The sequence below is a fragment of the Amphiura filiformis genome, chromosome 11, assembly GCF_039555335.1.
Source record: "Amphiura filiformis chromosome 11, Afil_fr2py, whole genome shotgun sequence".
In the NCBI taxonomy this organism is placed as follows: domain Eukaryota; kingdom Metazoa; phylum Echinodermata; class Ophiuroidea; order Amphilepidida; family Amphiuridae; genus Amphiura; species Amphiura filiformis.
In genome coordinates, this window is record NC_092638.1 from 53417027 (window position 1) to 53440131 (window position 23105).

The 23105-nt window shown below is 38.6% G+C and overlaps 1 protein-coding gene across 1 annotated transcript in view; it reads right to left on the reverse strand.

Annotated features, from left to right (window-relative positions):
• Positions 1 to 447: 447 nt before the first annotated feature.
• The window catches only part of LOC140163775 (cell death-inducing p53-target protein 1-like), a 28170-nt gene continuing 5512 nt past the window's right edge, over positions 448 to 23105 (reverse strand). Inside the window, exons 2-5 of the mRNA XM_072187091.1 lie at positions 16234 to 16571; positions 10008 to 10112; positions 9299 to 9361; positions 448 to 2512 (exon numbers count right to left, since the gene is read on the reverse strand). Of these exons, the coding sequence (XP_072043192.1) occupies positions 2407 to 2512; positions 9299 to 9361; positions 10008 to 10112; positions 16234 to 16571 (612 nt within the window). The 3' untranslated portion in view covers positions 448 to 2406. The remainder of the gene's footprint in view (positions 2513 to 9298; positions 9362 to 10007; positions 10113 to 16233; positions 16572 to 23105) is intronic.

Consider the following 23105-nt stretch of genomic DNA (forward strand, 5'->3'; position numbering starts at 1 on the left):
AGAAAAGCTGCTTTTTGCCTTGTAAAAGTACGGAATTTTTCGCCATTTGCTGCTATTCCTTTTCTCCGATCAGCACCAGATAGATCGGTCTTCCTTTCTGGCAGCTGAATAACCTGTGTAAACCAATCAAGGATCGTAATTGACAGTGACATCAGACGCGATAAATTCTTTTTATCTCTGTCTTTAATTATATCTCAACACATTTTAGGCTATTGAGACAAATTTAGTATCAACATTTGCAGAACAAAACTGGGTTTCATTTTCGCTATTTCAGTTTTTAAATCTAATGGGCACATTTGGAGTTTATCTCACATAAAGCGGAAGGAATCAAATAAATGAAGAATTGAACTTTTATTCACAACCCAAAGGGTGGCTCACCTGAAATTTTCAGTTATTAGACTTCATCAGTTGATTGATTTGATGACTCTTGACCTGTGACATCAGATCTGGATTGTAGACTCCTGATATATTGTAGCGAATATTCAAAGATGTTTGGCTAGACCGTATGTGCTACAATAATTGTAATATTCATAATCTCATTAATATATGCAGCAAGTGCGATCCAATCAAAAGATATTGATTGCCTGACTGCGCACTCATTGCGCGGTCATTAATAACTCACAATGACTCCTGATGCGCTACAATGACTTCTGCGCGCGCATGCATGTATACGCCAAGCGTTATGGCAACGCACTACTTACGCGATGCCTTCGCGCTTCTGTGATTGGTAGCTCTTGTTGTCGGCGCGAATGTTAAATTCGCCTGGTCGATTTGTTTGCAGGGTAGGTAATAACAATAATTAAAACTGATTATATTTAACAGTGCCATTTTAATTTGTTCAAAATATCAGATACGACGGTAATGAATGACAATAATAACTTTGCACCATCTAGTTTGAGGTCATTGTGTGAAATTGTTGGGTTTTGTTTTGGGCCTCGGTATTTTTCCTCGGGAGCTACCGCTCCCTCGGAAAAATACCTTGACCGATTTCACACGATGATCTCAAATAGATGGTGCACAGTTATTATATTGTCTAAATAATCAATTACTGATCAAGAGTCTACAATCCAGTTCTGACATCACAAGTCGAGAGCCATCAAATCGATCAACGAATTGGATCATTCTGCTGTAGAAGGTTGTAGTCTTAACAACCTAAATTTCAGGTGAGCAACTTTACGTGTCGTGAACAAAAGTTCAATTCTTCATTTTTAAATATTTGATTACCAACACAGATGAACTTTCACGCTAGGATACTCAATGGGCTATCTCATTTAAAATCCACACTAGCCCTGTGGAAGATTTAGCTAAAGTCTTCCACAGAGGGAGTATGAGTTTTGAATAGAATAGACAATTGGGTAACTTCCATTTGAAATACTCACTCCAGTTGTGGATGATATTGGCAAAGCCATATAAATACAGGGGTATAATTTGATCAGCTCGTAATCAGCGGGAATTATTAGGCTTTTACCACTACGCCAAAAAGTAGACCGACGTTAAGAGTGATATAGTTGAATACATGAATACAAAAGCCACCTAAGTCCATGCGAAGTTATTTTGAGAGAAAAACCTGTGTATCATTTTAATTCCTTCAGTTAGATTTACCTGGTCAATATGGTAAGTTTTACGTGCAAATGAGTGGATTAACCTGTATTAGGTATGACGATTAGCATTTCAGGGACTTCGTGGGGTTCATTTTAAATTTTGGACTTTTTGGGTTTTTTTTAATCATATACAAAGACAACAATGTTAGAATGAGATTACCACTAGTAAGATAATACAAAATAAAGCACACAGGTATGTATAATGTTGATAAGCATTCTGCCATGTAATATAAACCACACACTTTCCTTTATTAAACCCATTTTTTGTTCAAAAGTCATTCTCTAGCAATGAATGTGTTACAAGTGGACTTTTATACATACTGGATTTCAATCAATGTGTTACAAGACTCAAATCATGGAATTGGGTGATTCTTTCATACATGCTATTTTTCACATGCTCAATAGACACAGAGGATGAATTTGAGTTGTTCTTTCATACATATGACAGACCTATGTATAGCAACAATTTCCCATGCTTAACTCAATTTGGCCAAAGTATGGACTTAGGTGGCTTTTGTATTCATATATTCAGTTGATCTGCCTGGTCTATATTTTGCGTGTAAAAGAAAGTAGACGAAGTATAGGACTTTAACTAATGATTTGTAATACTTCTGGCGAGACATTTCTCCAAATAAAATATATTGATATTAATCCGCGATGTTACAAGGCCCGCCGATTACGAGCTGATCAAACTATAGTATGGGTTTCAGAATGATTAACCCTGACCAATTACATTTGAAAAACATACTCCCCCTGCAGTTTCCAAAATCTTCCACATGGGTAGTGTAGTGGAATAGCTGTAATCCTACAAGGTGCTGTGGTATGCCATCTGAAAGTTGCACACAGGACAGGAGTGTGTTGTGTCTTTACAGCTATCCATGCAGAATGGAATTAAACAACAGATCCAAAGCCTACGGAATCAATATAAGGATATTAAAAGAAAAAAAGAAAGGTAAATTATTATTGTTATGTATGGGCAGGTCCACAATATTAAATGTGCGTGTGTTGTACAAGGACATATCAGGGACATTGATACTATGTGGATCCTACAATGTATGTACTCCAATCACTAGTCGCTATGTCAGAGGTTCACTCTGTGGAAAATTACCCTAACCCTGTCTCTAACACTATCCCTAAACCTAGCCCTATAGGTTAAACCCTAGCAAACCTTATTAATAATTACATATTTGACATAGTGATCCTATATGATATTCCACACTAACACAACTTATTTTTGATATAGCGAACCTTCGAAATAGCAAACATTTGACATAGGAGGCCGACACCGTATTATCCATACAGGTTACAGAACTAGGGGAATCACCACCATATAAGGAGTACCTTGCTGCATGTCTAATGTCTCTCTGACCGGCTTTGATTTTTGTGATGAGCAAAAGCAAGGAGTCATCACCATTCCATATTCACTCATTCACTGCCCTAACAGCAGGGACTGTCTTTTGGAATTTGCAGGAGAGCATTAAATAGCTCTTCTGGAACCTTCAAGGAGAGCTATTTAGAGCATTTACAATAGAATGTAGGGAGAGAATGGTCAACTAAGCAGAGCTAAAAATAACTCTCCTATCAGATTTACGGAGAGCAAAAAGACAGTCCCTGTACAGCCTTCCAAAACTTTTGATGTGCCACTATAATTCCAACATTATATTATACCACTCCCTCCCTGCAGCTCTCCTTATCATTTTCAGGAGCACAATGTGTTAGTAGCTTGCCTGTAAGTGTCAAAGGTCTGTGTGTTATCTGCACTGTGTCATATTGGTCCATTTTATATGACATAAAGTCTACCCAAGTGGCATAACTAGAGGATGGCAAACTGGCACATTTCCCCATCAGAAATTGTTTTAGGTAAAATCAGAAACAGAAAAAAAAAAGAAAATTGTATGTAAAATTAGCTCAGTGACCAGACTATTTAACCCATCGGAACACTAAGGTTGGTTACATACCCAGTAAAGAAAAGGATAAAACAGTATTCTTTAACATTTTCTGTTTTCTTTCATTTTAAAGTATTCTTAAAATAAAAACAGTACAAAATACTGGGTAACAGTACTAGTATTGCTAGTACATTACTCTTGGCGGCTCTGCAATTTCATTTGATTTGTATTTATTTGGTGCTTTTTGAAATTTGAATTTCTTTATTATTACATGTATGTAATGATGTAAAATACAGTATGTAAAATACAGTATGAATGAATGAATGAAATGTGCATATCTACAGAGATGTCTTTATAATGTATATACATCCACCATGCATTTTGATTTTGATGAAAATCATTGGATCATGAATATCAGTGGTCTGGTGGTCCATAAATCATAATATTTATGTGACATCAGTGTTAGCACTTATCCTCTTGTCCCCTTGTTCAAAAATCAGAGGACAACCAAGATGAGCCATGCACTTGTCCGACGGACAACCAGATCAGCCTAAGTCATATATACCCAAGAAAAAACTGGCCGGGCCAGCGCAACACCTGTGGCTAGAGGGACCGTGATCTTCTTGGTGGCATGCGAGGGGTCGGACGGTCGAATCTCAGGGGTGCCAAGTGACTTCTTTGTTCATCTTCTCTCCTTTTTTGCTTGTTCTTTCCCTTCCGATAACCAAACAACCATGGGCATGGTTATGGCTAAGTTGTCCTCAGGATAACCTCCATATTTTTCCTTATTTTGGATGAGGCCAAAGGAGGCATTTTTTAATACAAACATTAGGCTATCATATACTGTAAACACCGAAGGTCAAGCATACTTGGTTCTAAAGTTATGAAGCTTTTTGTGATGTCTATTTTCTTATGTATTTTATTGTTTTTTACTCCATATATTTACCTTTATCTCAGTTTCAAATTTGCCGCCTTTGCCCCCCCCATGGACCAGATTGTGTCACATTTTATTGTTTTTTACTCCATATTTGTGCCTTTATCTCAATTTCAAATTTGTCACCTTTGGTCCCCATGGACTAGATCATGTCATTGTTGGGGAAAATAGCTTCAAATCAATATCAAAATAAGGATTTTATTTTGAGCTATGCTAAAAAGAATAATTTTGTATTCAATATTGGGGAAAATGGCAGATAAATAATCACACACACACCCAGTGTCAAGCTATGTAATAAATTACATCATTACTCAAATTTAACTGGCCAATTTAGCCGTCTTCTATAATATGTAATAGCGTGTATTTGTACTTGTCATGATCAGGGTCCATTACATTGTGCGGAAAGAGTGGCAAAATATGCAGCAATTTCTTTTCAAGCAGGTCGGAGGCAGTGTCTTAGCTAGCCACCCGTCTGGCCGTCATTTTAGACGGGGATTTTGCTCCTGGGACGGGCAAAATTAATGCCATTGACAGATGCTGCATTGTAAGGGACCGTTCACAAACACTTGTTAGGGGGGGCCTAATGCAAAAAGGGGGGCCCTGAAATTTTTGACCCTCCTAAGGGGGGGCCTGAAAAAATGACCACAAATTTTCCTGGAAAAATTAAGTTTATATGTTTTTCTATGGGGTTCACCCATAATTTTCATGTCAAAAAGAGGGGCCCTGAAATTGTTGAGGTCTGTAAAGGGGGGCCCCGAAAAATTTTCCCGATGAAAGTTTTTTTGCATCAGGCCCCCCCTTACAAGTGTTTGTGACCGGTCCCTAATTGAAGGTATTGACAAAGGCTGTTGTTGACCTTTTTAGTAGACCAGCTTTGCAAAACATGGCCATAGCAAGACATATTTGAACTCTTTGAACCAATGATGGGCTGTAGAGGTCTGGTAAAAGGTCAAATTAGGACAGGCATTTTTATTTGAATGACGGGCAAACCTCAATTTCTAACCAAGACCCTAGTCGGAGGAGAGCACATGCAGGGAGTGTAAATTTAAATGGAGTCACCCATTCAGGTAACCCATTTGAAATTCACACTCTCTGTGTGGAAGATTAAGGTCATGTCTTCCAGAGAGGGGTGTATGAATTCCAACTCTTCAACTGGAATAGTATATGCCTGCTAAATGATAAAAAGGAGGGACTATACTCTCATCCCCAACTTCCAACATTTTCAGTTGGGTATGAAAATATTGCCCCCCCCCCCCCTACATAATTTGCTGATTGGGCCCTTGCTTTTCTGACAGTCTGCTACTTAGAGGAAATCAGCTGAAAAGAGGATGTCTTGTTTGCCTAATTTTAACTATCTCTATGTGGGTGTCAACTGCAGACGACAAGTTTACAGTTTTTTATTTAATTCAAAAATCTCAGAATTGTATATTTTCATGACCATATATGGAATCAGGACAAAAAATGCATTAAAATGAGTACAAACAAGCCTAGTTTTGGTTCAGTGATTCTTGAAATACATGTAGCACTTGATATTTTGAGAAAATATCTCAATCGGACTTTTTATGTTGAAGCCTATGTCAGAACCTTAAAATGCAATGTACATGTTCAGATGATGGGTCATTTTTATACTTTTGATTCAAGATTTTCAGGTCCGCCCTATGTGTACTACATGCTGATTGGTTACAACAAGGCCATTATGATTTATTGAACCAATCAGAAACATGGTAAGAATTGTGGTAGGGGCTGAAGAGGATTGAGCTTATATTTAGAAGCTGCATTTTAATTGGTCACTGAGATGATCATTTCACATAATTAACCAATCAGAAACTGTGTAAGAAAGGCAGTAATTCTCATGGGAGGCTATTAAACCTACCTAGATTATAATGTCTTAAAAATTATCCAAATAATAGAATAATTAAGAAATAAATAACTATAATATTACAGTTGTTTCACTGACTGCTTAAAATCCATAAAATATTGCAGAGAAAATAAATTCATTTGATTATACTGTGACATAATGTGGGGAAATGCGGAATTTTCCTCTTTGAAAATCACTGGGTCCTGCATGCTCATCGTAGTTTAGCAATAGATGCACCATAGCACATCATTCATCAATTGAGCCCCCTCAATATTACTGTACATTTAGTTACGGGATGCATTAATTAATTGTGACATACCTTAACCTTTTAATAAATTAAAGCTTAATGAGTGCTCTAAAATGGATTCTAAGCTTCATAAAACCTGTACCAATACAAAATTAAATTTATTTGAGGTGGGTCTGAAGGCAGTTTTTACACTTAAATATTGAGACAAACAAGGCTGACACACAAAGTGGAATGGTATGGGTTCTATAAACGATGATCTAAATGCTTTATAAGTGACATCATTTTCACCCCACATGCATGGTTTTTCTTAGGAGGGGAACAACACCCAAAACATTTGTATTGATATATTATTGGCCTAACTCAAGAACCAAAGATTTATGGAAATATATATGCGATTATTGGGTTCCATGACTCAATTCCAGTAAGATCATAATGTACTATAAATATAAATAAGTACACTGCAGCTATTTAGTTAAATGGGTAAAAGTGAACAAATAGCTCCTGCATCCCCCCTATCTCAATAAATTAAAATCCAAAAGAGCTTGCCCTAAACTTTTTATGGGGCCATAAAACCTATACCAATTGAAAATTTGATTTATTTAAAAATGATTCTGACATTCTTTCATATAATGTGATGCAGCACATTAAAAGGGGCACTTTATGGCAAGTGCTTTTCAAGACAGAGCTTTAAAAAAAATACGAAAAATAATAAGAATGTGGGGCTTGTGGGCGATGCTTTTCAATTTTCACTTAAAATATGAATGCCTTGATCAATTTTAGCAAATGAGGTGCCATTTTAAAGTTTGCAAAATGCTTTCAAAGCAACAATACTGAACTCAAAATTGATTTCACCTGCAAAGTCCCCCCCCTCCACTTTTGATGTGCTGGATCATACAAGCATACATTCATGCTTTTATATAAAAAAAAGTAAGGCAATAGAAACAAATTAGTTCAATCTTTCGATCGACCATCGATGCTTGGTCGATCCTTATTATTTATGAAATCAATTAAATGACTTTTGTTAATTGTGATAATATGTGAATCTCAGCCTGTATTGACAATGATCAATCAATATGAATTTAGCATTAATTCTGACTAATTAGTTGTTGGTTCATTAAAAACAAGCATCGAAGCAGCATCGACAATCACTGAATCCGAAGATCAAACAAATTTGTTTAAATGTACAAGTACAAATAACTTGCATTGACAACATTTGGTATGCTTGATAAATTATTTATAATGCTGAAAAAAAAGTGGCACATGATAATAAATCTAAGCAACATAATAAAGTTATCTGCTTGAGAGCATAACACCAATTTTCACAGTCAAGGATGAGCTTGTCATGCAATTTAACCCCCTGAGCACTACCTGCCGATCTAACATTGCCTCTGATTGGTCAATTACATGATATTTTCACTTTAATCTCCAATCAGAATGGAGCTTTGCAAATAATTCACCCCAATGTTTTTGCGTGGTGAAATTATTCTAACAATGTTGCTGATTGGGCCAATTGATAATGAAAACTTCTTTTTGGCCAATCGGCAGGTAGTTCTCATGAGGTTAAATTAGTCATGTAACAAATTACCGGTACTTGTTTTACGTGGAAACAAGTTCAAACAACAATTTGTCATGTGACTATACTTACATGAAATAGTCGGCTGTTTTCAAATTGTTAAACACCTATTGTTCACTACCATCGGTAACACATTAGACATAAATTATTATACATTAAATTTTCGGTAAATTTATTAGCAATTCTAAAATTTTATGTTCTTGGACTATTTTCCATTGGTGATAACTAACCGTTACCTACAGTTACACATACACAACATGTACCCTAATGAAAATAATGTATCCAAAAAAGAAAGTCGCACTACTTCATTACATTTCTTGAGCATACACTATCGTGATGTCTGCACCAAATAGTCATGCAATACTAGGGTTTGATATACAAGCTGAAATTTAATAGCAAGTTGTCCAAAATGCAGAAAACAACTTTGTGCATAGAAAATAGTCCAAAAATCCTGTATGAAACCAGGGAGTGTGAAATTGTCTCATTTACATAACAAGGATCAACATCTTCAGAGCCAACGCCCTTGCAGCAAGTATGTTGTTATCTGGTTGGTTTCTCATGTTGAGCGGCCATTAACTTTGAATGCATTTAATGTAGAGCAATCAAATTAATTATGAACATTTTGTTACTTTGTTAGCTGCAGTTTGCACACTTGTGTAAAACGAAAATAGAATAATGATGATTGAATAAAATTTGATGTGATTTGATAAGTTGCAAATTCAAACAGATTACATATTCCAATATCTTTTTACACTAAGTTTGGTATCACAATTGGGCCCATAGTTATGACTGCTCATTTGAAGTAGTGTGGACTTTCTTTTTTGGATGTGATAGTTACTTAAATTCTAGCTGATTGCAATGAAAATGATAAATGTATCGATGAATCAAATGTTACGTAGCTTTGCAGTTGCAGTGAAGTAAAAATGAAATATAGCTCAATTTCTGCTGACCAGTGTGAATGGTACAATATAAAATTTGCTAATAATTAACAATATTGATATAAAATTGGATTGATTGAGCCCATATTTATTGGTGAGCTATGAGTTTTAAAATATTGGACGAGGCGTGAGTCGAGTCCAATATTTTAAAACTCAAATTTTAAAGCTCGACGAATAAATATTGGGTGTAAAGCATCCAATTTTATCATCATTATGTGTTGGATCCAATATTTTCACACACTTGGATTCATCAAAACATACTGGTGATTAATGGCTTTTACCCAGTTATAACTGAACATGTGATGACTTTCTGATACTGACTGACTGCTTGATGAAGAAATAAAACAAAATGACCAATAACAATGAATAATGAACTAACCAACAAATGAATCATGAACAGGCCTGTAGCCAGGGGTCCAACCCCCATAGAATTCATGAGCACTGGTGTGAATGGTACAATATAAAATGTGCTAATAATTAACAATATTGGTGAGTCATGGCTTTTACCCAGTTATATCTGAACATGTGATGATATGACTTTCTGATACTGACTGACTGCTTGATGAAGAAATAAAATAAAAATTCCTTTAAAAAGGAAATGGGTGTACCAAAGGAAACAATGTGATATAAGTATTGGGAGCACGTGGAAAGAATGACAATGTCCAACAAAATGATCAATAATGAACTAACCAACAAATGAATCATGAACAGGCCTGTAGCCAGGGGGTATGACCTCCATCAACAAAAAGGTCCCCTTTTCAATGTACATTTTAAAAATATACAGAAAGAAGATACAAATTTAAAATGGACTCCCTATTTTAGGAATTTTTTTTAACTTTTTGCCTGTAAGCATATTTTTAGTTTGGCAAAATTTCAAAAAAACTTGAACGCATTTTGGAAAAAAATCCTGGCTACCGGCCTAAATTATGGATGACAAGCATCAAGCCTGATATGTTTATCATCCTACCTTTAAATATGTTTAAATGTACCAAGCTTAGTCTTGCACACAGGACAAGAATGGGTTTTGTCCTGCATGTCGGATACACAGAAAGGAATCCAGCAACACAGCCAACACCTGTGTAGGAGTTTAACAAATGTACAGAGTCCAGTTTTACTGATGACTGATGAAACCGATCGCATAGGATGTTTGGTGTCATTACCGTTGTGTCCTTGTTTGCTTTATTTCGTCTACTTCAGCAAATATGTTAATGTCTATTTAACTGATGTTTCGGAAATAATTGAGAAGTCGTTTACTGATTCATTTCATAGTCACAGAATGGACAAAGCCTCAGGAGAGGGCAACAGAGGATTCACAATTTGTTGGCAAGCCGAAGAGGGGGGGGCAATTTTTGACAGGTGAAAAGTGGGGGTAGGAAGCAATTTTTAGCACACACATGTATGCAGGTCACCTTTGAAATAAAAATCTCATGCAAACATTACAGATATGATCAAATGCCAAATTTCCTGTTTGATGCAGCAGGCTGCGAAGGCAAGCAATTTTGGCAGGCGGGGGGGTCAAGCAATGTTTTGCACACCATTTTGAAATTTGAACCTCCTCTGGACTCATAATTATTGCACAGCGTCTTAGAAGAAATATTTTCCACGGTGGTGTAAAAACTTTCAATGGCAGCACCAAAGGGGGAAGACATTTCCCCCCAAAACTCCCCCCATTTAACCTTTTATCTCATGATATAATTAGGGCCTTTTTACCATGTCAATCCCTAAAAATCGCTATATACCCTGAGAACTGCTAAAATCCAGCGACCACTCCGGGGGGCACTTCAATATGAAATGGATATAGGTGTAGGGCTGGCACTTTCGCACTAAGGGGCATTCGGTGAGAGCAAAATGTAAAAAACATGGGGTCATTGGGTGAGAGCATAATTTTTGGCATTCGGTGAGAGCAAAATGTAAAAAATATGGGGTCATTGGGTGAGAACATGACCTTTTTTTTAAATGGAATCTTTGGGTGAGAGCCGAAACAGCGCTGCAAAAACCTCGAAAATTGAATTTCTAGTTCTAAATGGCTTCAAATTTCATTGTTTTTTCAAAATAAGTAACAAAATCAGTGATAAATGAAAGTTGCTGTTCAAATTGAACTTGTAAGTGTCTTTGGGTGACAGATCAAATGGAAAAATAGGGGGTCTTTGGGTGACAGAGCATGTGTTTGTAAAAAAAAAATGGGGTCTTTGGGTGACAGCGATGCTGAAAAAGGGGGTCTTTTAACAGCCCTACATACGCGTCACCTCCAAAGTGACCCCCAGGCGACCACTCCCCTCCAAAAACAAACAAACAAAAAGTTGGGCGGAGCATTCACTGGGTTTCAGCTGTTCTTGGAATATAGCTTGTTTTAAATAGACCCTACAGTTCTTTTCAAGTGAAGCAGTCACTGGCTTTTTAGCAGTTCTCAGAGTACAGCATGCTTAACTCTCTTCACGCGAGTGTCGACTGCAGACGACAAGTTTTTAAAAAAATCAAAAATTTCAGAAATGTAAATTTTCATATTTGGAATAAGCATGAAAAATGCATTAAAATGAGTACAAACAAGCCTAGTATTGGTCCAGTAGTTTTTACGATATCCCTTGATATTTTGAAAAAATATTTCGAAACTTCAACTTTTTCCGTTGAAGCGCATGGCTAGCACACAGAGCATTAAAAGGCCCTGTAGTAAGGCTAATCAGACGCAATTTGAGTCCATTAATGGATGGATTTCAACATCAATTTAGTAACTCATATATATATATACAATTTAATTTTGCAATTTGCCAATAATGTCTGTATGATGCGCCATAATAACTGTCTAATGCATTTACCATATGATATGTATGGCCCAGTGTTGTCATTATGTGATGCGATCAAGCAAAATGAGTCTGATGTCGATCAAAATCAAAATTCAATTTTCAATTTCATTATATATGAACCATTCTCAGAGCTTTATTTTGCTGCAAACCCCATCATAATTAGACTTTTGGCTCCAGATATATAATCATTTGTGATGCGATCAAGCAAAATCAGTCGGAACTCGGAAATATTGATTTTGAGATATAGCCAAACAATTATTTCCTTTTATTTCCTCTTGTTTTGGAAACTCTTTAATTGCTCATATCATTGGAACTGGTTGTTCAATTTCAATGGGGGTTTCTGCACAATCCAGCTTTGTAAATGCTTTTGACTACTTTATTGCTATAAGAAACTGAAAATTTAATATTTTTGAGTTCCGACTGATTTTGCTTGATCGCATCACATTTTAGTGTTGCTCAGAACAATAAAAAAACAAAGGAAGTTGAATACTATTATTGGCTTTATCACAAAATCAATATTCCCAACATCCCGACTCATTTTGCTTGATCACATCACATATGAGGAGTGATTGATAAGTTTGCGGCCTACGATAGAATCGGAAGGTGATGACCTACATGTATAGTTTTAATTTGGCTGGTGTGTACTACTTGTTGATTGACTGATTACACAGGATGTTTGAGGTTACATATATGTGACCTGGACGCGGCGAATCAGCAGTAAAGTCGGCCCGGTCAATTTTGTTTTATTTTGTTTTTAGAAAATATATACCATAAGCTTTAAGGACCCTACCACGTTTTCACACAGAAAGAAGGCAGGATTCCCCTCGCTAAGCGCGCACCTCAGGAAAGCTCGGTCATAAAACGGATGGATTATATGCATCAGTGATACATCATACACCCTGCCCAGGATTTTAACAAAAGAAGGCTAGTACAGGAAAGCTGCAGGATGGCGCACACCATCCTGTGTAAGGGAATTTCAATGTGAGCCCTAAAATGGTATATCATTTGACTTCAAACGATATCCAGAAGCGGAGTTATGGCTTGTTAAACTTTGCTCCTTCAGTAAAAAGGTACATTATTTTGGTACTACAATATATCTCTTTTTCTACATTGCTGGTATTAAATATCAAATGGTCATAATTGGCAGTCACTTCAAATCATCCCCAAGTCAACGAGGTTCAGGAATGTCCTCTCATTGTTAATTGTTGGTTAACCCACCACTTGAACAGGATTTAACCAAAGCAAACAAAGACTAAAGCTATTTACTATTAAGTATAAGCTTATTATCCTCTTCAACAATAGGATTAAAGATTGGTATATGACTGGACTGAAATGAGGAACTTGTAGGACAATTATTAGGTACATTATGAATACAAGCTTTATGCACATTTTGGACTGTAACTCGAAATACAATTTGCCGACTTTACGAGCGGTTTGAGATGGATGGTCACATATATTCTTTTCTTTGTTTTCTGTTACAGATATGTAGATATTGTCAACGAGTCCAAGATCCCGCAGAAGAGATCCATTATGCTGCATGACCCCATGACCCCGTGTTGATCTTCAAGGGGCCCATTTTGAAAATGTGTGTATATGATTTTCTAGAACTGATTCCTTCTACCTAGGCTGCAAACTTATCAATCACCCCTTGTAATTGGGCTATTCAGTATAGTAAAATGGGTTTGTTTTTTTAAATTGTTGGAAAAAATAATTAAATTTCCCCTAACTGGAACCTAAGTTTCAAATTTGTTTTTGAAATAGTGTAAAAATTGTGTTATATTTCTTGCAATTTTGCCAAAAATCTGGGCCTCATAAAACAAATATTTGTCAAAAAAAACCAAATATTTGTCAAATTTTCTTGGAAAATTGTTATGGTCCTCTAAGGGGCTGTGCAATAATTATGAGCCCTGGGGAGGGTAAAAGTGGGGGGGCATGAAATTGTTGGCGAGCCGATAGGGAGGGCAAGCAATTTTGGCCATCCGAGAGAGGGGCAAGCGATTTTTGGCACACATTCATAGGGCACCTTTTAATTAAAATGTTCTAAAAAGGCTTAGGAAAACAGTACGGAAACGCTTTAAAATGCAAATTTTCCTGCTCGCTGCGCTCGCAACATATATCTGGACCATTTAAGGTTTGCAAATTGGGTTCCCAAAAATTTGGCATGTGTAAGGGGGGGCAACAAATTTTTGGCGGGCCGAGAGGGGGGGGCAAGCGATATTTGGCAGGCCGAGGGGGGGCAAGAGATTTTTGGCGAGCCGTTAGAAAATTAGGGGGCTCATAATTATTGCACAGCCCCTAATCTTAGAGGCATATATCCAAAACAAACAAACCTTAATTAACTTTTCATTGAGTGTTTACCCTTTTGACCTGTCGGTCAACACAAATATGTTTACAACATCCAGTGGTGGCGCCAGGAATTTTTTCGGGGGGCATTGGGGCAGCGTTGGCCATAGCCGGTATCGCGGAGCAAAATGCTACTCAATTTTGATCAATTTGCTACACAATTTTGGAAATGTGTAGCAATTTCATGCCTTAATGTACAATTTTTTTTCTTCCAAAATGATAAAATAGTTAATACGGTATGCAATTATTATGAAAGTTCCCAATACATTTGGATGCACGAAAAACATGGGAAATTTGCAAAGAAACAACATCATAAACGTCACCTCGAAAGATCTTGCACTTCTTGGATTAGGACGGCAAGTGCGGCCTCAGAGTTAGTCTCCTCACGCAGCCAGTTTGGTTACGCTCCTCCACATGTGTGGAGGAGCATAACCAAATGGTTTCAGAGGAGACTACAATTTGCGATGACCCGTTCCGACATATTATCATAATCTGAAAAATTATGATAATATGTCGGACCAACAGAAAATCATCCTGTTTTACTACAAATAGGGCCAATTTGACAGTTTGCTCATAGATTTAAGTTGGAACATGTGTAAGTATTACAAATATGCAAAAAAAAAAATCGGTTTTGAAAAAAATAAAGGTATATTCTGAAAAAAGATCGTACATTAAGGCTTTAATATACAGTGAAGTGTGCAAATGTAACAAAAATCAAGTAGTGCAAGCTAATAATGCTACTCATCAAAAATGTCTGATGTGCAACACTGCATTGGGGGATTTTTTGGGGGAGGGGGGGGGCAAAATTCTGAATCTGAAGAATGTCCTTCTGATATCAAATAATTTTGATTTTTTGAAATTGCAATGTAATACACATTTTATGGCAAATGATTAAAATTCATATTTTTGATATTTAACAGTACTCGAAGTAGACTTTATAAATCTGATGATTTATACTTAAAGTGTAGGTGGGACGAAAAGTCGATGATCAATTGAAAATTTTGACCTTTTGTATTGAAGATATGGATTTTTTTTCCCAAAACACCAAAAAAAATAGGTCATTTTGAGAAAAAAAATCTATATCTTCAATATGAAAGGTCAAAATTTTCAATTGATCATCGGCTTTTCCTCCCAGCTAAATACACTTTAAGAATATATATCATTAGATTTATAAAATTTACTTCGAGGACTGTTATATATAAAAAAAGAAAAAAATATCAAATTCTAATAATTTGTCATAAAATTTGTATCATATCGTGAATTTCAAAAAATGAAAATTATATGATATCAGAAAGACATTCTTCGTATTCAGAATGCAATTCGATATGTCTGATGTGCTCTCATATCCCACAAAAAATACTGTTGAAATGCTCATTCCAGATCCCGTAAGTTAAAGCCAAAAAAAAAAAAAAAAAAAAAAAAAACAAGGAAAAAGATATTGGTGTACTGCCAATACATGAAAATACTGGATAGGAGTCAGTCTGTTTTTTTCCCTTAGCTTATCAAAAAGAAGCCTCGAAAATTGAATTTCTAGTTCTAAATGACTTCAAATGGCTTTGTTATTTCAAAAGAATTACCAAAATCAGTTATAGATGAGGCTCGTTGCTGTTCAGATGGAAATATAATGTCTAGGTCTTTGGGTGACAGATAGGAAAAATATGCGGTCTTTGGGTGACACAGCATGTGCTGGTAATGGGTCTTTGGGTGACAGCGATGGTGAAAAGGAGTGTCTTAACAGCCCTACATATGCGTCACCTCTAAAGTGGAATTTTATCCAGAGGCGGCACTGGGGGTGGGTGGCAAGGAGGAATTTGCCCCCAAAACAAAATTTCTTGCCCCCCCAGTTTTGAGGCAAAACCCCCACGCCCCAAATTACGTAAATTTCCACTTTTTGCAGCAATTTTGTGCAAAATTTGTCAGCTTTGTCCCCTCTGAAATTCACTTTGCCCCCCAAATGCCCCCCCCCCCCAAAAAAAATTCCTGGTGCCGCCACTGATTTTAGCCAAGCAGTAGTGAGGTGACCAGGTCACAACAATTAAACATCATACTCACGCAAACAGAAACATGATGAGACACAGTAGCCAGGCAAAAGTTCCAGCGCTATGGTTCACCACCGTGGTGACCCGATTGTGGCAGTTCGGGCACTCGCATTCCACCGGGAAATCCCTGAAGATCTGCTGCTGAACAACTACACTGGTAGGCTGGACAACAACCGTCTGGCCGGCTGTGTATGTTACTTGACCGGCGCCGGGAGGGTAGCCTTGTTGTGGGGGGCCAGCTTGGTAGCCTTGTTGTGGGGGGGCCAGCTTGGTAGCCGTGTTGTGGGGGTAACCAACCTCCTTGTTGTTGAGCGCCTGGATAGGGGCCCCCTTGTGGTGGGTAGGCTGGATCTGTGGGGGAAAAGTAAATAAATGTTTGTACAAAGAACAGTATAGGCTATATCAAAATGATTGTTCTCCAACTGTTTTCAAGTTTTGTAATTTTTAACCACATTGCTGAATTTTTTGACAATTTTGTTTATATTCAAATTGCTAAGAATGCCATGTTTAAGAAGAATTTTAATAGCTTACAAGAGAAAATCACATTCTGCAAGGAAATTGATGAGCATTTTCAAGCCTTTTTCATGATTTTATCACAAATCTGGCTTGGTGGTATCCCCACAAGTAATATTATCAACAATGATGTGATTTGACAGGAAAATAATGCGAAAAGCAGTGGTGGTGCAAAGATTTTTTCTGGGGGCATGGGGGAAGTGAATGGGAGGGGGGGGGCAAAATCAACAAATGTGACATGATCAAGGGGAATGAGTCACATGTCGACCCTGGTCGAAAATGAGTTTTACATAGGTTTCTAAAGAGAACATTTAGAGCTTTGAGAAACTGAAAACCTCATGTTGATACGACTTTTCTTTGCAAAGTTACGTCAATTTATCAATCGCTAAAAACAATATAAAACAAAAGAATTATAACACTTTCTTTGCCAATATCTCAAAATCAATATTAGCGACATCCGGCTCATTCCCCTTGATCGTGTCACAAATGTTGTGCAAAGTTGCTGCAAAAACTAAACATTTTGTAAATTTTTGTTTTTTCTGGGGAAATAGGGGGGCAAGATTTCTGATTGGGGGTATTACCCCTATGCCCTACTTTGTGAAAGCAGATCAAAAAACAATATACCGTATATAAAATACATGGATAAGTATTTGTTTTCAAATTGTTTACAGCCACACATGTAGAATTAATATTTACTAAAAGCTAAAAATTCCAGGTTTACTAAGAATTTTAGCTTGTGATAATGCCACATTCTGTGAAGAAATTGAACATTTTTTATGTAAGGACTTAATTTTTATTTTCAAGCAATAAGAAATCAATAAATTATACAGGTATCCTATGAAAATCCACCAATTATTTTCCTTTTTAAGGGATCTAGAAAAGCGTTTATTGGTTTTGACAGTATATTTTGTGGGACATGAGAGCACCTCAGGCGTATCGAATTGCATTCTGAATCTGAAGCATGTCTTTTGATATCAAATAATTTTCATTTTTGAAATTCATGATATAATACAAATTTTATGACAAATTATTAAAATTTGATATTTTTCACATTTTTGATATATAACAGTCCTTGAAATAAATTTTATAAATCTAATGATATATTCTTAAAGTGTATGTAGCTGGGAGGAAAAAAATAAAGCCGACGATCAATTGAAAATTTTGACCTTTTATATTGAAGATATGGATTTTTTCCCAAAAAGACCTATTTTTTGTGTCTTTTGGGAAAAAAAATCCATATCTTCAATACGAGAGGTCAAAATTTTCAATTGATCGTTGGCTTTTCATCCCACCTACATACATTTTAAGTATAAATCATTAGATTTATAAAGTTTACTTCAGGTACTGTTAAATATCAAAAATATCAATTTTTAATGATTTGCCATCAAATGTGTATTAAATTGTGAATATCAAAAAAATAAAATTTATTTGATATCAGAAAGACATTCTTTGTATTCAGAATGCAATTCGATATGTCTGATGTGCTCTAATGTCCCACAATAAATACTGTCCAAATGTTCATACCCCACCCCTTAAGGGTAGGTGCTGTTAATTTCTGGAATAGCCCATCACCCCCCTCACATGCACAAGCTTTTCACAGCAACTTGTGGTTTGTTTGGGATTTGTTATCACGGTCCTAAGACAAATCAATAAATAAGATAAATCAAAATAGGACAAAACACAAGAAAAAAAGATAGCCAGTAGTTCATAGAGTATCATGAATTGGAGTTCCCTGGGAGGTGTTCATGATCATGATCTTAATTAATAGCACGCTAGGTAGACGCCATTGATCAATCAGATATCAATCATCATGTCCGTGGACATGTGATACTATATTTACTTTATTTTGGAAGCCATCCAAGTTTCCATTTTGACAAACGGACCAAACAAAAAAAATGACTTAACCATTGTCGTCTGTGGAAGTAAAATCATAAATCAGCCTTTTTCTCAAGAACTATATTAGAATATATATTGGAAACTAACATGCTGGTATAAATAGCCTCATAATGCACTGTGCCTGCTGCTTTCAATTCACTCCTGAATCCCTGTTATGGAACTGTGACAAAAGATTGATATACACCCTTTCAAAGCGTCCGAAGTTTTGTGTCACATGTCCCCCTGCTGGTTATGGCTACCCCTAAAGAAGACAGTTGTAACACCTCTGACCTCGTAAATCATAATGACAAAATAAAAAGAAAAAAACCAGAAAGAACATAGCCAGCAGTACATTTAGAGTATCCCCCATAAGGCCCCTAACAGTCAATTTTGAGTTTCCCGTCACATAATTTCTGAAAACAAGTGAGGTAACTTTTTCATTATTCATTATTCATTATTTTTCTGCCTTTCATTATAAGACCAACACGCATGTATAATGTGTTGTTATTATACTCTCACTCACTTGAAGATGGATGTTTAGCCCAAATGAGATTCAAAAGTATATTAAAAAGAGTCTGCAAGGTTGACAGCAAAATGCATGTTTTGATTTTTCCACAAAAAATAAAGGGATATTCATATATGTTTTTTTGCAAGTATAACCAGTTTTTATCGGTATTTTTTGGAAAATCACAATAATGAATTCAAGTGAGGGTCAGAAATGAAGTGAGGGCGGGTGACGGGAAACTCAAAATCGACTTTCCTTGGCCTAAGGAGTTCATGATCACAGATTTTGTTATTCTTTATTCAAAATGTTGAAATAATATTAGTTATATAACTTACGGGAAGGGTTGCTGTCCATTTTAGGTTGAAATAAGAAGTTTAAGTGAAAGAATTACTGGTTATTTTGGCCATTTAACACGCAGTTCAATCATGTCTATGGGAGGACATACCGTATTGTTTGTAATAAACGCTCCCCTCTAATAACGCCCCTCCAATTTTTCTGTGAAAAATTGACAAAAATTCCATGCTATATCGTGTGAGTAAGCTTAAAACTGGCATCAGTCAGTCATGCAGTCTTGTCAGGGACGATCGGTAAATTGCATGGACAAAACCTGTTATGACTCACACTTCCATCCATTCCATTGCCTAATTATGGTAGAATTTCACTAGATTCTTGCTTGATGATGTACTTACGGGTGAAATTATGATGTATTTACCACAAAAATGATATTTTCAATGGGTGTCGCCATTAATATAGCCGTAAATCCCTTTTTTCTACAGGAGTATCGGGAAATTTAACCCAATTTTTAATTTTTTTCACTGACAATTCACCAATAAACGGCCCCCTTTTGAAAAATGCAACGCCTCGGGCGTTTATTACAAACAATACGGTATTATCATAATTTTTAGATTATAATAGTCCCAAACAGAAATGTTTGGTAGACTCATAACCGGTGCGATCTTACTTTTCCGATGTTGATTAAGATACTTCTTGCATCGATCCCGAGATGCGGAAAAACCAATAGTCATTTTGTCCCACATAAATGAATAAATAACAAAAAAAACCCGATCCCCGGTGGACTCACCCAAAAGGTGACGTCACACCATATGATAAATCCCTTATCCCCTACTCGGACCAAACTTGTAGGGGGTGGCGGGTCGGGATAATCAACATCGGAAAGGTAAGATCGCGACGGTTATGAGTCTACCAAACATTTCTGTTTGGGACTAGACTCAGTACACCGGTCGATCTTACCGCTTCCGATGTTGATTAAGATACTTCTTGCATCAACATCTGAAAGATCGATCTAGCAAGTAACCGACGGATGGAGGTACAAGATTGGTCAGCATCTGATCAGGGATCGGGAGCGGGTAACGATGGTTTTCGCGAGGTCAGAAAATATTTTCCCCCAACGGTCGGGAAAAGAAAAAAGACCACGCGATCACAGACATAAACCTCCTTACTTAATAAGTTCGGTGGTTAAGAATAGCGACACTGGTTCTTACCATGCTGAGTATTCTGTATAGTCTGAAAACCTGGTACCGTACACCACCGTATTATAATCGCCCGAACAATGTCCCGGTAAACCTCCCGCCCGTCTCTGATTACTAACGTAAACGGAAGTATCGTAGAGAAGGGCGAAGGTGGCTTCCGGGACACCGCCTGCTAGATGTTGCACTCTCATGTCATGCTAGACAACCGAACGGTATACCCAAGATGATGAGATAGCTCGTGTCGAGTGGGTCGTGGGACGAGAAACCTTCGCGATCCCCGGACTCCACCAACACCTGGACCAGCCATTGCGACAGCGGCTGGACCGAAAGGCTCTGTAAGGGTGATGAATGCGGTCGTGAGTCCTCGCAAGGCTTGTGTTCGGAAGAAATAGTGCTGCAGCGCCTTATCGGACACCCCAGCCTATCTTTGGCTTCAGCCGAACCTTGCCCAACCCTGGGGATTGGAGAGGGACGAATGTCGGTATGCACCGCGCCTGTTCGTAGCCACGAGAACAGAGCGCCGAAACAGTGTCGCTCCAGTGTTTGTGAACACGGAAGCTAACCCCGAAGCCAACGCCAAACCGAAAGCCATCTTGAGAGTTACGATTTAAGCCGCTTTTGACGGAAGGTCAAAAGGTGACCCTTAAAGTAATCTAAGACTGTGTTGGGATCCCTTAGGAGGATCACTTTCCTTTTTGGTGGACACTCGTTGAACATACCGTCGAGGCGTAGACTAATAAGGTAACCATCGGCTATGATAGTCGACCCGTCTCGAAACCTCGGTGAATGGAGAGGACAGCTGACTTATAGCTGGCCCCAGTGGCCCGCTGAAGTCTTGCTTGGAACTTTTCTGTCAGAAGCCCCGGAACGAGCAGCACAGAGGCTCTAGCGGGAGAGCTATTTGTCTCATTGTACCAAGCGTAGTATGGAGCCAGACTGTGGCTATACGTACGGAGGGTAGACTTCCGTCTAGCCACGGCGATGAGAAAAACAGCTTCTGATGAAAAGTATCCCTCGCTCGCGTTCCTGGTAAGGGCCATGCAGCTAACTGCAGGTGCTCTAGTGATAGACTGGTACCTCCGCTCCGGGCATCCGGAGTAGATCTGGTACTCGGGAGTGCCAGCGGCTTTGCCGCTAGCAGAATGACCATGCAGTCTTCCCACCCGATCTTGGCCACCACCCTCATGAGTAGTGAGATCGGAGGGACTGCATAAGCTGTCATCCCTCCCCAGTCTATGGACAGAGCGTCCACGGTGAATGCTTGGGGGTCCGCGACCCATGAGCAGTACACCGGCAGTGGATGATTGTGATGAGATGCGAACAGATCTATCGAGGGGTGGTACATCCCCTTGAAGATCATCTGAGCGACCTGCGGAGCAAGGGACCATTCTGCTGGTCCCGACACCCTTCCTCGTGACAGATTGTGCGCGAGGATGCTGGTGACGCCCGCGATGTGTATCGCTCTCATCGTAATCTGCCTGAACTTGCACCACCCTATCAGGTGTCGTGCATGCAGGCTCAATCGTGGTGGCCCGGAGTCCCCTTGTCTGTTGGGGTAGGCTACCACGGTTGTGTTGTCCGTCAGGACAACGGTATGTGATTCCACGATCACCTCCTCGTAAGCGAGGGAGGTTGATGTGAAACTCTGTCTCTATGGCCCCCATAGGCCCGAGACGGAGTCTCCGTGGATGTGGACCCCAGCCCGTTTTGGCGCTATGGTCGTCACTCACGTGACATACCGGGGTGCAGGAAACCTGACACCCTGGGTCAAATTGGGCTGATAGGTCCACCACCAGAGTTCCTCTCGCGCGATCTCCGACAACGGAACCGCAAGGGATATTGGGTGTCGACTGGGCCTGCAAGCAGGCTAGAAGGTGTAGTTGGGTAAGCCTAATGTAGAAACGGCAGTACGGTACGAGGTCTACCATACTGGCCATTAGGCCTACCACCTTCATCCATGCCACCCGCTCGGGTGAGGGCGCCGCGAACCCCTCCGTGAGGGTGATCTGAGCCCCTACAAATAGTGGTGTCTGCGTCGGGACCACGCTGGACTTTTTTGAGCTGATCAAAAATCCAGGGTCCCGCACCCTACGGACTATCAACCCCATGAGACCCGTAGTCTCCAGTGGAGTGCATCCGTATATGAGCCAAACATCCAGGTAGCAACTGATGTTGACACCCCTGTGCTTCAGGTACGTTGCCACCGCTCTGACCAAGAGTGTAAACACCCTGGGAGAGATGGACAGGCGGATGGCGGTATCAAAACTGGTAATTTTGATCCTGTACCTAGAAGCGCAGATGCCTCCGATCTTGAGAGGCGATTGGCATATGCAGATAGGCGTCCGAGAGATCTAGCGATGCTGTTCCCATACCCCTGATGGGGCAGGCTAGCACCGGCGAGAGTCCCCACCCTGAACCTCTTGGGCCTGAAGAACTTGTTCAACAGCCTGCGGTTCCGGATGGGACTCCCGTCGCCGGTCTTCCTTGGAGCCAATGGCTCAA